Raw genomic sequence first — 17,500 nt, forward strand, 5'->3', positions numbered from 1 at the left:
ATTTTACACATTCAACTTCCAAATCCTCCATTTTTTTTTTTTTAAATCAAGCTGAAATACAATGTCTCACATACAGACTTCACTCTCTCACACACACACACACACACATACAAATATATGTATATATATATATATATATATATATATGCTTTCAATATATATATATATATATATATATATATATATATATATATATATATATATATATGGAAAGCAAATGTGGCACACACCTGTGGAACTATATATTAAATCTCCCCAAAGAATTGCATATATATAATATAATTAAATATATTGACCTATTGTCAACATTTATGACCATGACATATAATAAAATATAAAATGTATGAGATAGATATTTTCAATACGTGTTAATATTCATATTGTCATATATCCAAAGGATTATGTAATATAATAACAATATATCGCCACATGGAAACATAAGTCTTGATACAGGGGGTTTTGTCTTATATTACAAAAATGAACTTTTACAGAACCTTTCAGGGTCATTTGTTTTATGACCATGTTCAGTAAAACATTTAGTGATGATGCTCCACACATTGTTTCCAGGATAATGACTCAAGTAATGACATGTCGAGGCTCAGGAATATAAACTGTCTTTTCTTACCTTCCATAAAGAATGTTGTCACTTCCTCCTGTTCCTGAACTTCATGGAGGAAAAGAGGGAGTTCCTCTGTCGAACCTCTGTTGAACCTCTGTCCACCCTCAGACCCTCGGACCCTCTGTCCACCCTCTGAACCTCTGTCGACCCTCTGAACCTCTGTCCACCCTCTGAACCTCTGTCCACCCTCAGACCCTCTGAACCTCTGTCCACCCTCTGAACCTCTGTCCACCCTCAGACCCTCAGACCCTCTGTCCACCCTCTGAACCTCTGTCCACCCTCTGAACCTCTGTCCACCCTCAGACCCTCAGACCCTCTGTCCACCCTCTGAACCTCTGTCCACCCTCTGAACCTCTGTTCACCCTCAGACTCTCGGACCCTCTGTCCACCCTCTGAACCTCTGTCTACCCTCTGAACCTCTGTCTACCCTCTGAACCTCTGTCCACCCTCAGACCCTCAGACCCTCTGTCCACCCTCTGAACCTCTGTCCACCCTCAGACCCTCGGACCCTCTGTCCATCCTCTGAACCTCTGTCTACCCTCTGAACCTCTGTCTACCCTCTGAACCTCTGTTCACCCTCAGACCCTCGGACCCCCTTTCCACCCTCAGACCCTCTGTCCACCCTCTGAACCTCTGTCCACCCTCGGACACTCTGTCCACCCTCAGACCCTCGGACCCTCTGTCCGCCCTCAGACCCTCGGACCCTCTGTCCACCCTCTGAACCTCTGTTCACCCTCAGACCCTCGGACCCTCTGTCCACCCTCTGAACCTCTGTCCACCCTCGGACACTCTGTCCACCCTCAGACCCTCGGACCCTCTGTCCACCCTCAGACCCTCGGACCCTCTGTCCGCCCTCAGACCCTCGGACCCTCTGTCCACCCTCTGAACCTCTGTTCACCCTCAGACCCTCGGACCCTCTGTCCACCCTCTGAACCTCTGTCCACCCTCGGACACTCTGTCCACCCTCAGACCCTCGGACCCTCTGTCGACCCTCTGAACCCCTGTCCACCCTCGGACCCTCTGTCGACCCTCAGACCCTCGGACCCTCTGTCCACCCTCTGAACCTCTGTCCACCCTCGGACCCTCTGTCCACCCTCGGACCCTCTGTCCACCCTCAAACCCTCAGACCCTCTGTCCACCCTCTGAACCTCTGTCCACCCTCAGACCCTCGGACCCTCTGTCCACCCTCAGACCCTCGGACCGTGTCCACCCTCGGACCCTCTGTCCAGCCTCGGACCCTCTGTCGACCCTCTGAACCTCTGTCCACCCTAAGACCCTCGGACCCTCTGTCCACCCTCAGACCCTCGGACCCTCTGTCCACCCTCGGACCCTCAGACCCTCTGCAGACCCTCAGACCCTCGGACCCTCTGTCCACCCTCGGACCCTCTGTCGACCCTCTGAACCTCTGTACACCCTCGGACCCTCTGTCCACCCTCTGAACCTCTGTCCACCCTCAGATCCTCGGACCCTCTGTCCACCCTCAGACCCTCTGAACCTCTGTCCACCCTCAGACCCTCTGAACCTCTGTCCACCCTCTGGACCTCTGTCCACCCTCAGACCCTCGGACCCTCTGTCCACCCTCAGACCCTCGGATCCTCTTTCCACCCTCAGACCCTCGGACCCTCTGTCCACCCTCGGACCCTCTGTCCACCCTCAGACCCTCGGACCCTCTGTCCACCTTCAGACCCTCGGACCCTCTGTCCACCCTCGGACCATCTGTCCACCCTCAGACCCTCGGACCCTCTGTCCACCCTCTGAACCTCTGTCCACCCTCAGACCCTCGGACCCTCTGTCCACCCTCAGACCCTCAGACCCTCTGTCCACCCTCAGACCCTCGGACCCTCTGTCCACCTTCAGACCCTCGGACCCTCTGTCCACCCTCGGACCATCTGTCCACCCTCAGACCCTCGGACCCTCTGTCCACCCTCTGAACGTCTGTCCACCCTCAGACCCTCTGAACCTCTGTCCACCCTCAGACCCTCGGACCCTCTGTCCACCCTCAGACCCTCGGACCCTCTGTCCACCTTCAGACCCTCTGAACCTCTGTCCACCCTCAGACCCTCGAACCCTCTGTCCACCTTCAGACCCTCTGAACCTCTGTCCACCCTCAGACCTTCGTCCTGTTTATTTTTTGTTTGAAAAACACCATCACGGAAGTAACGTGATTTTAAAAGCAGCGCCTCCTCCCATTGGTCAGCTCTCAGCTCAGTGTCAAACGTTGTAAAGTGGATTTCACGTCATTTGGGAGCGTTTACATCAATGTGACCGGACGCGGAGCAGCTATATGTCATGATAATTGTGACGTGTGATGCTACTGTGAAGTTAGAAACATCTTCACCATTAACCTCGTTCATAGTAAAACAACACACATGAAGCAGGAAGAGCCCACAGCACGACGGATGTTTCCGACAGCCAATGGGAAGGCACCATGTCCAAGCTAAGCCCGCCTTCATGAAGAACTGGCCAATCCTGTGCCGGGATGAGAACTTCCGGCGCAGACCCGGAGCATGTCCCATTGTACAAGCTGTTCTCAGATTTTTGCATCGCAGGTTGTTTCAACGAGCGATTTCTCTCAAGTTGCCTCAGTTGACGCGTTGAGCTCAGACACGTGTTGACGTTTGTCACTCGTGGATCTTGTGTCTTGTTGTTGCCGAGCAGCGGCGGTCTCCCACCGGAGGAATCCGCTCGTTAGCGGCGGAGGAGCCACCTTGCGGTCCTGCTAGCACCGGAGCTAGCACCGGAGCTAGCTCACTAGCAGCGGCTGTTGAGCGTCGTGAATCAGCCGCAGGTCCACCGGGACATGTCTTCAGTTCGAGACCGTCGTGGTTCGAAGTAAGTCGCCGGAGTCTGAATCAAACAAACAGCTGTTCGCTCTCGAACCGAAACACGTAGCCGAGCTAGCTAGTGAAGCTAGCGAGCTAACGCGACCGGGCAGTCTTTCACAAAGGGGCAGCGCGTGAACAACAGCCCGGGTCGCACAGCGGACACTGGTCGCTCGCACCACGAGCTCTTCTCCCGCCACCATGAACGGGTTCAGCACGGAGGAGGACAGCCACGACGGGCCGCCGGCGCCGCCGTTCTACGGACAGAGCTGCTGCCTGATCGAGGACGGGGAGCGCTGCGGCCGCTCGGCTGGAAACGCCTCCTTCAGCAAGAGGATCCAGAAGAGCATCTCTCAGAAGAAGCTCAAGCTGGACATCGACAAGAGCGTGAGTCACTTCATATCAATATTATATATTAATAATAACAATAATGATCCATCAGTGTGTGTGGAGCAGGAAGTTGACTGTTGACGCTCCAGCTGTCAGCTAACGCTCGTTAGCATGTTCGTTAGCACCAACACACCGTCCACCGCCTCCTCATGCTGGTCACGTCAGGCGGAGCGTGAGCTGCTCGCTACACGGTCGACGGGCACAGCGAACGTGGTCCGGTCCGGCCCGGCTCGGTCCGGTCCGACTCGGCTCGGTCCGGGTCCAGGTCGGCTCGGTCCGGTTCGGGTCCAGCTCGGTCCGGTCCGGCTCGGTCCGGCTCGGTCCGGTCCGACTCGGCTCGGTCCGGTCCGCTGCTCTCTCTCAGTGCTGCTCTTCATAAAATGTCTGTTGTCAGGGAAGCAGCCGGGTCGACACGTCTCCTGCCCGGGGACTAGGCTCCACGTCGGTTACACTCAACTGAACTGGAGCTGCAGTGTATTTTACTACTACAGTAGTGTGTACTGTAGGACACCACACACACACACACACACACACACACACACACACACACCCACACACACACGTCTGTGTTGTTCACTGGCCTGTTGTTTTGTGGATCTCAGCAGGTGTGTGTGGGTGTTTGTCCTGGCAATTTTATCAACTGATTCACCTTATTTATGAATTATTATTATTTTTGTAACAATCATTTTGTCTGTAATGTGCAAATGAAGTAGTCAAATTTCAAACGAATAAATTTGCAGCGATTATAAAACTATAATTAAAAATATTGATCAAACAGTTCATTGTTTGTGAATATCCAAACATACTAGAGTCGATATGTTGGTGTCAGTGTTTATGTTTGCAGTTATGAAACCTTTAGTTTGAACAGAATGAAGAAATGCTTCAGTTATTAAACAACCTGTTCATCAACACTGACGTCTGATTGTAGTCGTGTGCATCATGTTTCATTAGATGCTGAGTGTGAACACGTTGTCTTCACAGGTGCGACATCTCTACATCTGTGACTTTCATAAGAACTTCATCCAGAGCGTCCGCAACAAGAGGAAGAGGAAGACGAGCGACGACGGAGGAGATTCCCCCGATCATGACGTGGAGGTTCCCGAGGTAACGTGGACCAGAGTGTCACCACAACATGCTTGGTGTAGAACTTTAATCTGGACATGGAACAGTTATTAACTGTTATAAACTGACGACGTCTGTTTGTGTTGCAGGTCGACCTGTTCCAGCTGCAGGTGAACACGTTGAGACGCTACAAGCGACACTACAAGCTGCAGACCAGGCCCGGACTCAACAAGGCCCAGCTGGCAGAGGTCAGAGTTCAGCCCACGTTAACACGAACCCTTCTTCACAGTTCAAGGTTTTAGGAAACGCGTAGATTATTACAGAGTTACAGACTCACTTCAGCTTCTTCTGTGATTCCTCTCTGTTCTGATCAGACCTGTAGTGATTGTGAAACACAACTAACCCTTCATCAGGTGTTACTGCGTCTTTCTTCTTCACATCGCCTTCATCTTACTCATTTACTGTGATATACGTGGTGCTGCAGCTCCTAGTCCACAGGAACTGGTTGTGGGGAGATTGTTCGTCTAAACGGCCCAATCGACAGGTGGACGTCCTGCAGCTGGCTCCGCCCTCATCCTGATACCTCCAGTGGGTGGGGGGGTCGGAGGTTACAGGAGGTAACGGGGTAGAGTTAACAGTCCCCATGAAGAGAACTGGGCTGTAGGTTAAATCAGACCATGAAGTTAATGAGCCTCCCACATCATTAATAAAGCCCCAGGCAACAGCTGCAGTTTCCCCACATACACATTATCACTCTGTGACATATATTCACTTCAGAGTATTTTCTCTGTTAGAAAATGCTTCACGTCTAAGACAGATCATTGTCGGGACACGAAGATCTGAACTCCAGATAAATCCTGAAGATGAACATGTAGAAACAAACTGATCTTTAATCTGAAGCGTTGTTTCATCTGCAGACGGTGAGTCGTCACTTCAGGAACATCCCTGTGAACGAGAAGGAGACGCTCACCTACTTCATCTACATGGTGAAGAGCAGCAAGAGCCGCTTGGACCAGAAAGGAGACGGCAGCGGGAAACCACTGGACTAATCCCCCAGACAACAACAACCGCCGAGAATCAAAAGTGATCCGTAACCACAGTGACGAACAACAAGCAGTAGCTGGACTCCACTAACTACAACCACCACAAACTCCTCCCCCAACCCTGTGACCATGCCCACTATTGATCTGTCACACCAGGAAGTGAACTTACTTCCTCAGAGGAGGAGGAGACTTTGATCATTTCGCCCTTTTCACATAAATACAGTCGGTGAACATCAGACAGATGTTTCTTCTGTTCAGGAATTCGTTCTGTCTTGTGACTGGTCCTCATGACGTCATGTGACTGGTCCTCTTGACGTCATGCGACTGGTCCTCTTGGCGTCATGCGACTGGTCCTCTTGACGTCATGCGACTGGTCCTCTTGACGTCATGCGACTGGTCCTCTTGACGTCATGCGACTGGTCCTCATGACGTCATGCGACTGGTCCTCTTGACGTCATGCGACTGGTCCTCATGACGTCATGCGACTGGTCCTCTTGACGTCATGCGACTGGTCCGTCATGCGACTGGTCCTCTTGGCGTCATGCGACTGGTCCTCTTGGCGTCATCCGACTGGTCCTCATGACGTCATGCGACTGGTCCTCTTGACGTCATGCGACTGGTCCTCGTGACGTCATGCGACTGGTCCTCTTGACGTCATGCGACTGGTCCTCTTGACGTCATGCGACTGGTCCTCTTGACGTCATGCGACTGGTCCTCTTGACGTCATGCGACTGGTCCTCTTGACGTCATGCGACTGGTCCTCTTGACGTCATGCGACTGGTCCTCGTGACGGTCATGCGACTGGTCCTCTTGACGTCATGCGACTGGTCCTCGTGACGTCATGCGACTGGTCCTCGTGACGGTCATGCGACTGGTCCTCGTGACGGTCATGCGACTGGTCCTCGTGACGGTCATGCGACTGGTCCTCTTGACGTCATGCGACTGGTCCTCTTGACGTCATGCGACTGGTCCTCTTGACGTCATGCGACTGGTCCTCGTGACGTCATGCGACTGGTCCTCGTGACGGTCATGCGACTGGTCCTCTTGACGTCATGCGACTGGTCCTCGTGACGGTCATGCGACTGGTCCTCGTGACGGTCATGCGACTGGTCCTCTTGACGTCATGCGACTGGTCCTCGTGACGGTCATGCGACTGGTCCTCTTGACGTCATGCGACTGGTCCTCTTGACGTCATGCGACTGGTCCTCATGATGTCACGGCCAGTCATCATAACGCCATGTGACTGGCCACGTGACTAGTCGTCATGTGACTGGTCCTCGTGACGTCATGTGACTGGCCACGTGACTAGTCGTCATGCGACTGGTCCTCGTGACGGTCATGCGACTGGTCCTCGTGACGGTCATGCGACTGGTCCTCATGCGACTGGTCCTCTTGACGTCATGCGACTGGTCCTCTTGACGTCATGCGACTGGTCCTCTTGACGTCATGCGACTGGTCCTCGTGACGTCATGCGACTGGTCCTCTTGACGTCATGCGACTGGTCCTCTTGACGTCATGCGACTGGTCCTCGTGACGGTCATGCGACTGGTCCTCGTGACGGTCATGCGACTGGTCCTCTTGACGTCATGCGACTGGTCCTCATGATGTCACGGCCAGTCCTCATAACGCCATGTGACTGGCCACGTGACTAGTCGTCATGTGACTGGTCCTCGTGACGTCATGTGACTTGTGTCGATATGTACAAACGGAATGAAACATACAATGTCGCTGCCTTAAGTGTAAAAAGCATCTTTTGGTAATTTTGGGGGTTTTATTATTTTTGTTCTTTGCCGAGTTGACTGTTAACACGTTCGCCACCTGGAGGAATGTTGGTGCCAAACAGAAGAAGAGTGTCGAGGTTTTTAAAAGAATAAATAAATCTCCTTTAAAAAACTGAGAAACAGAAAATATCAAACCATAACAACCCTTTCACGTGATGCGTTCAAAGACACTGACTCTTTGTTTTTATATATCTAACATTTTCTTTTCTTTCTTCTTAGTTGAGCCTTAAATCTTTTAGTTGTATAAAGTCTAAAGTTTGTTTAGAGAGGAGGGTTTGTGTGCTTGTTCCTCTGTCTTTGTGAAGACCCGTTGGACATCGGGCTGTTTGAGGTGTCCTCACAAAGACAGGCATACAAGTATGTGTGTGTGTGAGTGGCAGGAGATCATTTTAATATTTAAGAGTTCATATCAGACAAGGATTTGATCCTGGATGTATTTAAGAAGCTGGATGACTGTACTTTTTGTTTCTTCACAACTCTGAAAACCGGATGAAATTAAAAAGCAAATTCACGTCTGAATGAAATCAGTCTGATGTGAACTTGAATTTGTTTCTGCCTCTCGACTAAATGATTTACGTCCGTACGTTAACAACTTCTGATTGTTTTATGATTTTTATTAAATGGGTGAATTGTGAAGTAGATGAAATGAACTCCGCTCAAGAGCGTCTCCAACAGTTTTCAGTTTCAGTGACATGAACAGAAACTATTAATGTTTTTAACATTTCACTGCAGTTGAGCTGCGTGTCATGATGAGAAGCGACCAGCAGGGGGCGCCACGGTGAAAACATCTTCTCAGGACTCGTCCTCTTTAATGTGTCGAACTTTAAGAGTTCATACAGTTTATTATTTTATCTTCACTCAGTTTTTATGTTTTAGTGTCTGCTGTATCTTCAGTTGTTGCTTGTAGGTTTGTTTACGTCATGTAGAGAACGTCACTAACACACGGGCCATGCCACATTTACCTAATTATTATAATGTGTTAGAAAGAACATATTTATCTCATTGCTCCTGTTGATAACATTATAATAATAAATGCATTGTACAGGCCTCTGTTCTTTCTCCTGGTGTTTACTCTGACCACATTCAGATCAAATCATATCGACGTTTTAATATTCAGCCTGAAAACAAACGTCCTCTTGTCTGTTAAGGTGCAGATACAGGTTCATCCACTGGGGGTCGCTGTGGACTCGTGTTGGAGGTGAGCTGGGGGGGTCGTTTGTTTGCAATGATTATTTCTCAAACTCTTATTAAAGATATTGAACCATTTACACATGAAACACATTTCATACACAAACATTATAATTATCAACAAAATTAAAAATGGATTTTTACATCAGACCCGAGAATCAACAGAATTAGAAACGGATTTTTAAAATAAATGTTTAAATACGGGAATAAAAAAAAACAATTATAATGTAGCTTATTAGATTTGCAATATTTTGTCAATTATAAATGATTTGCACATTTAAACAGACGTTTTAATAAAGGCAAAGATATTAAATTAAAATTGATCTTAAAGCGTAAAATTGAGCAAAGGAAGAAAATCTGAGTCACGAAAAAAACTTAATGAACAAAAACTCTTCTGTCTGAAAGTGAATAACGAGATTCAACTCATGAAAAGGAGAAAATATTTTCTTGTGTATTAACTTTGTTTCCAGCACCAATAAAACACGTAATAATAAAACATGACGTTCTTAAAATAATTCATTTATTTACGAACTATATATAACTTCACATCTAATGTACATTTCAACACATTAATAATCCAACTGATGCTCGTGTGTGTTTGTCACGTGGAGGTGAAGTGAAAAGATTCTGAGGTAGATTCAGTTCAGTTCAGTCAGAAATATTAAAACCATAATTCTGTTTTATGACCGAATTCATCAGATGAACCGTGACTAAAAAACGTCTCCCCTCAAAATGTGTTCACATCGCGGGAAATATTAAATATTAAACTAGTTTATTAACTCACTTTTAAGTTTTCCTTTTCGAGATCATTTAATTTCCGGTTGGTGTTAAATAAAAACCACTCTCCACGCGCCGCCAACACGGGGGAAAAAAATGTGTAAAGGTGCCAAAACTGTTTCTATATGAAAGTTGATGAAACAATAAAAAGATCAGTTTCTATAAAGACGAAGATGAATAATGAAATATGTTCGCGTCGTTTCTGACGCAGTTCCGCGACACAGCGAGTTTCTCGCGCTCATAACAATAATAATAATAACAACAATAATATTTATAATTTCTTTTTGCACAAGGCCACGACACACTTTACATTTATAATTTGTATTTTCTGATCATCAGAGCGACGCAGTTTGAAGAGGAGACTGTTTTTGACGCAGTTTCATCACGTGGTTCATCAGCACCTACAGTCAGGTGTGTGTGTGTGTGTGTGTGTGTGTGTGTCCACGTCGAAACACACCAGGAGAAAACAAACGTCCGTCTCCTTGTCGCACGTTGTTCTGTGTCCTGTGATTTCGTCCTTTTGCGCATCAATGCACGTGCACGGCGGTGCGTTCAGGGTCAGTCCTTAAGTGGTTTTTATTTAATCTGATTTGAATCCAGAGTCCGTGAGGACGAAGAGGAGGAGGAGGAAGAGGAGGAGGAGGACGGGGGGGTCACTGGTTGAGCTCCAGGGCCCAGACCTGCTGCGGCCACCCGGTCCGGCCCTTCACCTTCTTCTCGGCCCCTGACGCGTCCTGCTGCGGCCCGTCGATCTGCGGGAGGAGGGGGACCCGAACCCCCGAACACAGCGGCACGTTATCATCACAACAATCCCCCTCAAAATACACATTAATACAGAGAGAATATCTACAGTCATATTACATATTAATTTCTCAGGATTAATCTGATGACGCTGGAAACACTGTTACTCGTCTGAGTTGATTTAAACATTATTTGTTAATATGTATAAAGTTTAATATGTATAGAGTTTTAATAATAGTTTATACACTGAGTTGATTTAGACATGACTGTCCATATGTTAATACTTTATGAATAAAGTTCAAATAATAGTTCATGCAGTGAGTTGATTTAGACATGATTGTCAATATGTTAATAATGTATGAATAAAGTATTAATGATAGTTCATACACTGAATTGATATATGTTAATATGTATAAAGTTGTAATAATAATTCATACACTGAGTTGATTTAGACATTATGTTAATATGTATAGAGTTTTAATAATAGTTCAGAAAGTGAGTTGATTTAGACATGATTGTCCATATGTTAACACTGTATGAATAAAGTATTAATAACAGTTCATACAGTGAAACCTCATGTGGCGCTAGATTAATATTTATTGGACTAAAACTGAATATTTTTGTCTTTTCCTATTAGACATAATGACCGTGTATTATAGTAGTAAGTATTGTCGACCTGTTCGTCATCAGGTCATTTTGAAGTGGGACCGAGTGTGTGTGTGCGTGTGTGTGTGTTTCTGTGTGATTGATGTGTCCAGCAGCTGTAAATATATTTTTACAGTTTCACTTGTGACCAAGTGAAGATCTAAACCACGGATCTGTGATTTCAGACGAACCTCCACAATAAATTAAATTGCATATTTCATATAGGCTACATAGCCACAGTGGACCATAGATCACACAAATATAATTATATATGTTGCCTATAAACTGGTTTTGATTCAATGTAATAATTCATAGTTTGTTCAGTCCAATTCAAACTGGTTGAGATTAAAACTCAGACGGGTCCAGATCATAACACCAACAGGAAGTCGTGTTTTAAATTAACGTTGAATAAAAACGGTTTAAATCCTCGAACCTCCAGGTATAAATATGTAAATATACATCATAATAGAATAGAATATTGCGTTTTGATCAGAAACTCACCAGCTCTCGTTTCCTCTTCAGATCCCGGTTCTCGAACTTCTTGATCTCGGCCTTGAAGCCCTCGGTCTCCCCGGAGTCTTTGGCCAACACGTCCATCAGGTAGCCGATGTAACTGGTCGCCAGACGCAACGTTTTGATTTTGGACAGTTTGGTGTCCGCCGGCACGTTGGGGATACACTCCCGCAGCTCGGCGAAGGCGGTGTTGATGCTCTCCGTCCTCCGACGCTCCTTCTTCGGCCCCGACGCTCTCCTCTTGCCCATCCCCGCCTGGAGCCCCTCCAGCCGGCCGTCGTGCGTCGCCCCGGGCGCCCCGAGCTCCGCGGCCGGGTAGGGCGCCTGGATCTGGAAGTCCGGCGGCACCTCTCCGTGGTTCACCACCCAGCTCTGGAAGTACGGCGCGTCCTGGTGGCACCGCTGGACGAACGGGAAGGGCTCGTGCATCAGGTGGTGGTGGTGCTGGTAGCCCCCGATGAGGTTCATGATGAGCGGGTCGCTGAAGAAGCCGTCGCCCTCGGTCCTCGGTGTCTCAGTGCCGCTGCGGCCCCAACACGGTCGCTGCTCGGGGATCTGCAGCCACCGGGACTCATCCAACACTCAGACTGGTCCCTCGGGTTCAGGAGGAGAATCGAACCACCGAGCGTTCACATCGTCGTCATCCTGCAGCGACGTCAGTCGAGGTGCAACAGGCCGAAAACAAGTTTATATTCCCGAGAAGATCCGCGTCGTCTCCCGAAGCGGCTGCTGCGATCCGCCCGAGAAATTTGACCCCGTGAAGGTGCGAGGCCCCCGGTTTATATGATGTGGATCCGAGCGAGGGACGGAGGCAGCCAATGGAGGGACGGGCTGAGAATGGGAGGAGATTCTGGAGAGGTTCGTAACAACATGGAGCCGCGGAGCCGTGGTTCTGTTCTCTGAGTTCTGTTCTCCTGGTTCTGTTCTCTTGGTTCTGTTATCTTGGTTCTGTCCTCTTGGTTCTGTTCTCCTGGTTCTGTTCTCTTGGTTCTGTTCTCTTGGTTCTGTTATCTTGGTTCTGTCCTCTTGGTTCTGTTCTCTTGGTTCTGTTCTCTGAGTTCTGTTCTCCTGGTTCTGTCCTCTTGGTTCTGTTCTCTTGGTTCTGTTCTCTGAGTTCTGTTCTCCTGGTTCTGTTCTCTTGGTTCTGTTCTCTTGGTTCTGTTCTCTGAGTTCTGTTCTCCTGGTTCTTTTCTCCTGGTTCTGTTCTCTTGGTTCTGTCCTCTTGGTTCTGTTCTCTTGGTTCTGTTCTCCTGGTTCTGTTCTCCTGGTTCTGTTCTCTTGGTTCTGTTATCTTGGTTCTGTCCTCTTGGTTCTGTTATCTTGGTTCTGTCCTCTTGGTTCTGTTCTCTTGGTTCTGTTCTCTGAGTTCTGTTCTCCTGGTTCTGTTCTCTTGGTTCTGTCCTCTTGGTTCTGTTATCTTGGTTCTGTTCTCTGAGTTCTGTTCTCTTGGTTCTGTCCTCTTGGTTCTGTTCTCTTGGTTCTGTTCTCTGAGTTCTGTTCTCCTGGTTCTGTTCTCTTGGTTCTGTTCTCCTGGTTCTGTTCTCTTGGTTCTGTTCTCCTGGTTCTGTTCTCTTAGAGTTCTGTTAAGTTCTCTTGATTCTGTTCTCTGAGTTATGTTCTGTTCTCTTGGTTCTGTTATCTTCGAGTTCTGTTCTCTGAGTTCTATTCTGTTAGTGTTCTGTTCTCTTTGTTCTGTTCTCTTAGTGTTCTGTTCTCTTAGTGTTATGTTCTCTTGGTTCTGTTCTCTTAGTGTTCTGTTCTCTTAGAGTTCTGTTCTCTTAGAGTTCTGTTCTCTTCCGTTCCCTTGGTTCTGCTCTCTTGGTTCTGTTCTCTTAGAGTTCTGTTCTGTTATCTTGGTTCTGCTCTCTTGGTTCTGTTCTCTTAGAGTTCTGTTCTGTTATCTTGGTTCTGCTCTCTTGGTTCTGTTCTCTTAGAGTTCTGTTCTGTTATCTTGGTTCTGCTCTCTTGGTTCTGTTCTCTGAGTTCTGGTCTCTTGGTTCTGTTCTCTTAGTGTTCTGTTCTCTTAGAGTTCTGTTCTCTTCCGTTCCCTTGGTTCTGTTCCCTTGGTTCCGCTCTCTTGGTTCTGTTCTCTTGGTTCTGTTCCCTTGGTTCTGTTCTCTTGGTTCTGTTCCCTTGGTTCTGTTCTCCTGGTTCTGTTCCCTTGGTTCTGTTCTCTTGGTTCTGTTCCCTTGGTTCTGTTCCCTTGGTTCTGTTCTCTGAGTGTTGGACGTTTTACGCGCGGATTTTACGCATCGTGTGTCAGAACGTTTCTTTGTAGAATCATCATGTGGACATTTGTCTGAAGCAGCAGTGGATTTAAATCTATCGGAAAATGTGAATTTGATTTTGAATCTGAGAAATAGACAAGAGACAAATATAATAGAAAGGTTCATTCAGACTTTATATAGAAAATATTCAGACAGAAAAAACATTTGATCAGAGTCGAACAGTCCCGATGAACATGGTGCTGATAATATTCACTGAAACATTAAATATATAAGTTTTGCGCGTGAGAAACATATTATTATTATTATTATTATTATTATTATTATCATCATCATCATTATTATTATTATTCCCATCCTCGGCTGGATGCTTGTATAAAGATGTTTCTATATTTCCCATAGACGTGTGAATTAAAGAATATGATCAGACATATTTGATCCTCCAGAACCAACGTGTCTATTAAATAATATTAAAGAATATTATTTGACCCTTCTCCAGTACCAACGTGTGTATTAAAGAATATTAAAGAATATTATTTGATCCTCCTCCAGAACCAACGTGTGTATTAAAGAATATTAAAGATAATTATCTGATCCTCCTCCAGTACCAACGTGTGTATTAAAGAATATTAAAGAATATTATTTGACCCTTCTCCAGAACCAACGTGTGTATTAAAGAATATTAAAGATAATTATCTGATCCTCCTCCAGAACCAACGTGTGTATTAAAGAATATTAAAGATAATGATCTGATCCTCCTCCAGAACCAACGTGTGTATTAAAGAATATTAAAGATAAGTATCTGATCCTCCTCCAGAACCAACGTGTGTATTAAAGAATATTAAAGATAAGTATCTGATCCTCCTCCAGAACCAACGTGTGTATTGAAGAATATTAAAGATAATTATCTGATTTACCTCCAGAACCAACGTGTGTATTAAAGAATATTAAAGATAAGTATCTGATCCTCCTCCAGAACCAACGTGTGTATTGAAGAATATTAAAGATAATTATCTGATTTACCTCCAGAACCAACGCGTGTATTAAAGAATATTAAAGATAATTATCTGATTTACCTCCAGAACCAACGCGTGTATTAAAGAATATTAAAGATAATTATCTGATTTACCTCCAGAACCAACGCGTGTATTAAAGAATATTAAAGATAAGTATCTGATTTACCTCCAGAACCAACGCGTGTATTAAAGAATATTAAAGATAATTATGGTCCTTGACCACCGGGTGTGATGGATCGCTCGCCGGTTCCGGGAGCGACGCGGTCCCGCGGCCTGAAGCTCGTCGTCTTATCTGCGTCGTCTGAAACATTATCCCATTACTCCGTGACCCCAGTTACTGCGTCTTCTCTAAATACACTCATAACTCAGGAGGCGTCACGGGAGCTACAGGAACATTATTCCATAAACGCTCCGCAGCTGCTCCACCGCGTTGAACACGGAGCAGCAGAAATATTAAGATTTTAATTTGACACATTTCACCCCGTACGTTCATTTAATAATTTGTAATATTATAGTAGATGTATAACTTTTGTTTATGATCGTTTTTATTCCTGTTTCTTATAATATTCCTTCACTGATCATCATCGCTTTGTTCCAGTTATTTCATGTGATGTTTTTTATAACTTATAATATCATAAGACTGAGAAAATGATTTCTGACTCTACTGTATTCATTTATTATAACTGGAGTTATGATTTATCATAACTGGAGTTATGATTCGCTTCGGTGCGTTGAAATGTAAAGTTTTTCAAAGTGTGAGTGTCTCATAAAACGCGTTGTTGCAGTTGAAACGAGCCGAAGAGTTTTTACAGCCGCTGCAGCAGATTCGACACTTTCACTTAATACACGTCATTAATTTAACAACGTGCAGCGACTCAATGTTCATCTGAGCACATTTGAGTTTCACTAACCATAACCATAACCATAACCATAACTCTTCTTCAATATTCCACTGGACTGTTACTTCAGGTGAAACCTAGAGATGAGAATTTATAAGTTTTATTTTATGTGAAGCTCTTTTCACATTAAAGTTCTTTATGAGAACAGTTTGTTGGATAATCTGAAGGAAACGATCCACATATCAAATTAATATAAAATATATATATATATATATATATATAAAGAAAAAGGAAACATTAAGGAAAATAGTGTTTTGATGAACAAGTTTTTAGGGTTAGGGTTTCAACTGTTTCGAGAAAGAAAATGGTTTTAATTCTGAAAAATATGAAAGATTCTTTAATACTTTTGGTTTGACTGACATCATCAGACTTCATGTTATTTTTCGTGTCTTTATGATGAAATTATATTTCCACTGATTTGACGATAAAGAACCTTTGAACTTTGACCCTTGACTCTGCTCCTCACACTGTACGTGACTCACAGAGTCTTTATGAACGGACAGTAGGAATATGAACGTTTGTTTACATCAACACATGTATAAGAGATATTCTTGTTTATGATCTCGTCTCCCCACATGTTCGTCCGCTGTCAGACTGAAACTCACCACACGGCCTCCAGAAAGAAAACCTGACACTGTTGATTAAGACGTCCACTACGCAGAGATGAAATATAATACTGCTCATAACCCCCGACCCTCCCTACTCTTTCTCTCCATCTCTACCTCCATCACTTCTCTCAGTTCATCTCTTTCTTCAGACCTTTAACCAAAACCTTTCCTCTTTTCTTCCTCTTGACTTGTTATCACAGAGGTGCTGAGAGACCTGCAGCAGAACTACTCTCTCTCTTCATATTCTCTCTCTCTCTCTCTCTTCATATTCATATTCAACCCCAATAGACCAGAGGCGACCCCCCCCCCCTCTGTCTCGGGGGAAACATCCAAAATAGGTCACCCCGGCGGAGGCGTCTTGGCCGTGTTATGAATTCTCCTCATAATTGTTTGTGTCATCATGTAGATTTTCAATAGACGCTCCTTCCCTCCTCTTCAGAGTTCTTGCCCTCAACTCTACATTTCCAAACAAATGTTCCCTCTGATTCAAAGCCGACACGGAAAAAATACTGCACAGCAGAAAAGAGTGTTTATCGTGCAGAGTGGAGATATATATATATATATATATATATATATATATATATATATCTCCACTTCTGGCACTGTCACGCAGAGCTAATTGAACCCACTGGGTAGAATTAGAAATGGCGACTCCTCCTCATTCTGGGTGAGGTCATGGCGGTCCAGGAGTCCCTCAGAGCCCCAGTGCATGATGGGAGACCTGATGAAACCCTGTGTGCTCTGGAGCAGGAAGAGATGCTAGGCTTGACCTTTAACCTTTATCCTGCTATATCCCTCAGGGTCACAGTGAGGTCAGGTTGCATCTCATCAAATCAATGTCGTCCACTTCTGATCTCGAGGGTTCGTTAGAAAATAACCTTTTGTACGTATCCATATCATCATATGAGATTATCACATCTGTGAGATTCTGCCTCCATCACTTCTTCTTGCTGAAGCTCATGAGCATTAAGCCTGAGTTGTACTTTTCTTTGGAACTAAGTCGTTTCAGTGAAAACTGAGTTCTGTGAAGTTTCCACATTAACACTGTTTATGGAAAGAGATGTTTTTTTAAAAAAAAAAGTCATTTTCAATATATTGCTATAAACATCAGATTATTACACTTCAACTCCATGAACCAGTTTCAATATCATCAATAAATCAAAGGTTCTAT

At 45.5% G+C, this 17,500-nt stretch overlaps 2 protein-coding genes across 3 annotated transcripts; one reads left to right on the plus strand and one right to left on the minus strand.

Moving 5' to 3' along the window:
- Positions 1-3,014: 3,014 nt before the first annotated feature.
- Positions 3,015-5,994, plus strand: sap30l (sap30-like). The gene is made up of 4 exons (XM_035626051.2): positions 3,015-3,828; positions 4,813-4,935; positions 5,043-5,141; positions 5,811-5,994. Exons 1-4 carry the CDS (start codon positions 3,643-3,645, stop codon positions 5,940-5,942), a joined length of 540 nt encoding a protein of 179 aa, XP_035481944.1. The 5' UTR covers positions 3,015-3,642; the 3' UTR covers positions 5,943-5,994.
- Positions 5,995-7,710: 1,716 nt separating this feature from the next.
- On the minus strand, positions 7,711-12,393 carry LOC118301023 (heart- and neural crest derivatives-expressed protein 1-like). Of its 2 annotated transcripts, none has more exons than XM_035626049.2 (2): positions 11,570-12,393; positions 7,711-10,452 (listed from the first exon to the last, which is right to left on the minus strand). In XM_035626049.2, the coding sequence occupies exons 1-2, from the start codon at positions 12,047-12,049 to the stop codon at positions 10,336-10,338; spliced, it is 597 nt and encodes a 198-aa protein (XP_035481942.1). In that variant the 5' UTR covers positions 12,050-12,393; the 3' UTR covers positions 7,711-10,335. The 2 variants fall into 2 exon arrangements, with proteins under 2 accessions (XP_035481942.1, XP_035481943.1); XM_035626050.2 differs by having other exon boundaries at positions 7,711-10,434; positions 11,570-12,372.
- Positions 12,394-17,500: the final 5,107 nt, after the last annotated feature.

This window comes from Scophthalmus maximus, chromosome 2 (genome assembly GCF_022379125.1).
Source record: "Scophthalmus maximus strain ysfricsl-2021 chromosome 2, ASM2237912v1, whole genome shotgun sequence".
In the NCBI taxonomy this organism is placed as follows: Eukaryota; Metazoa; Chordata; class Actinopteri; order Pleuronectiformes; family Scophthalmidae; genus Scophthalmus; species Scophthalmus maximus.

Bases quoted from the DNA above. Each gene is read 5' to 3' on its own strand.
- sap30l (XM_035626051.2), top strand. From the start codon at position 3,643: ATGAACGGGTTCAGCACGGAGGAGGACAGCCACGACGGGCCGCCGGCG. The intron at 3,829-4,812 runs GTGAGTCACTTC...TTGTCTTCACAG, and splicing joins AGCTGGACATCGACAAGAGC to GTGCGACATCTCTACATCTG. The intron at 4,936-5,042 runs GTAACGTGGACC...TTTGTGTTGCAG, and splicing joins ATGACGTGGAGGTTCCCGAG to GTCGACCTGTTCCAGCTGCA.
- LOC118301023 (XM_035626049.2), bottom strand. From the start codon at position 12,049: ATGAACCTCATCGGGGGCTACCAGCACCACCACCACCTGATGCACGAG. The intron at 10,453-11,569 runs GTGAGTTTCTGA...TCGGGGGTTCGG, and splicing joins TGAAGAGGAAACGAGAGCTG to GTCCCCCTCCTCCCGCAGAT.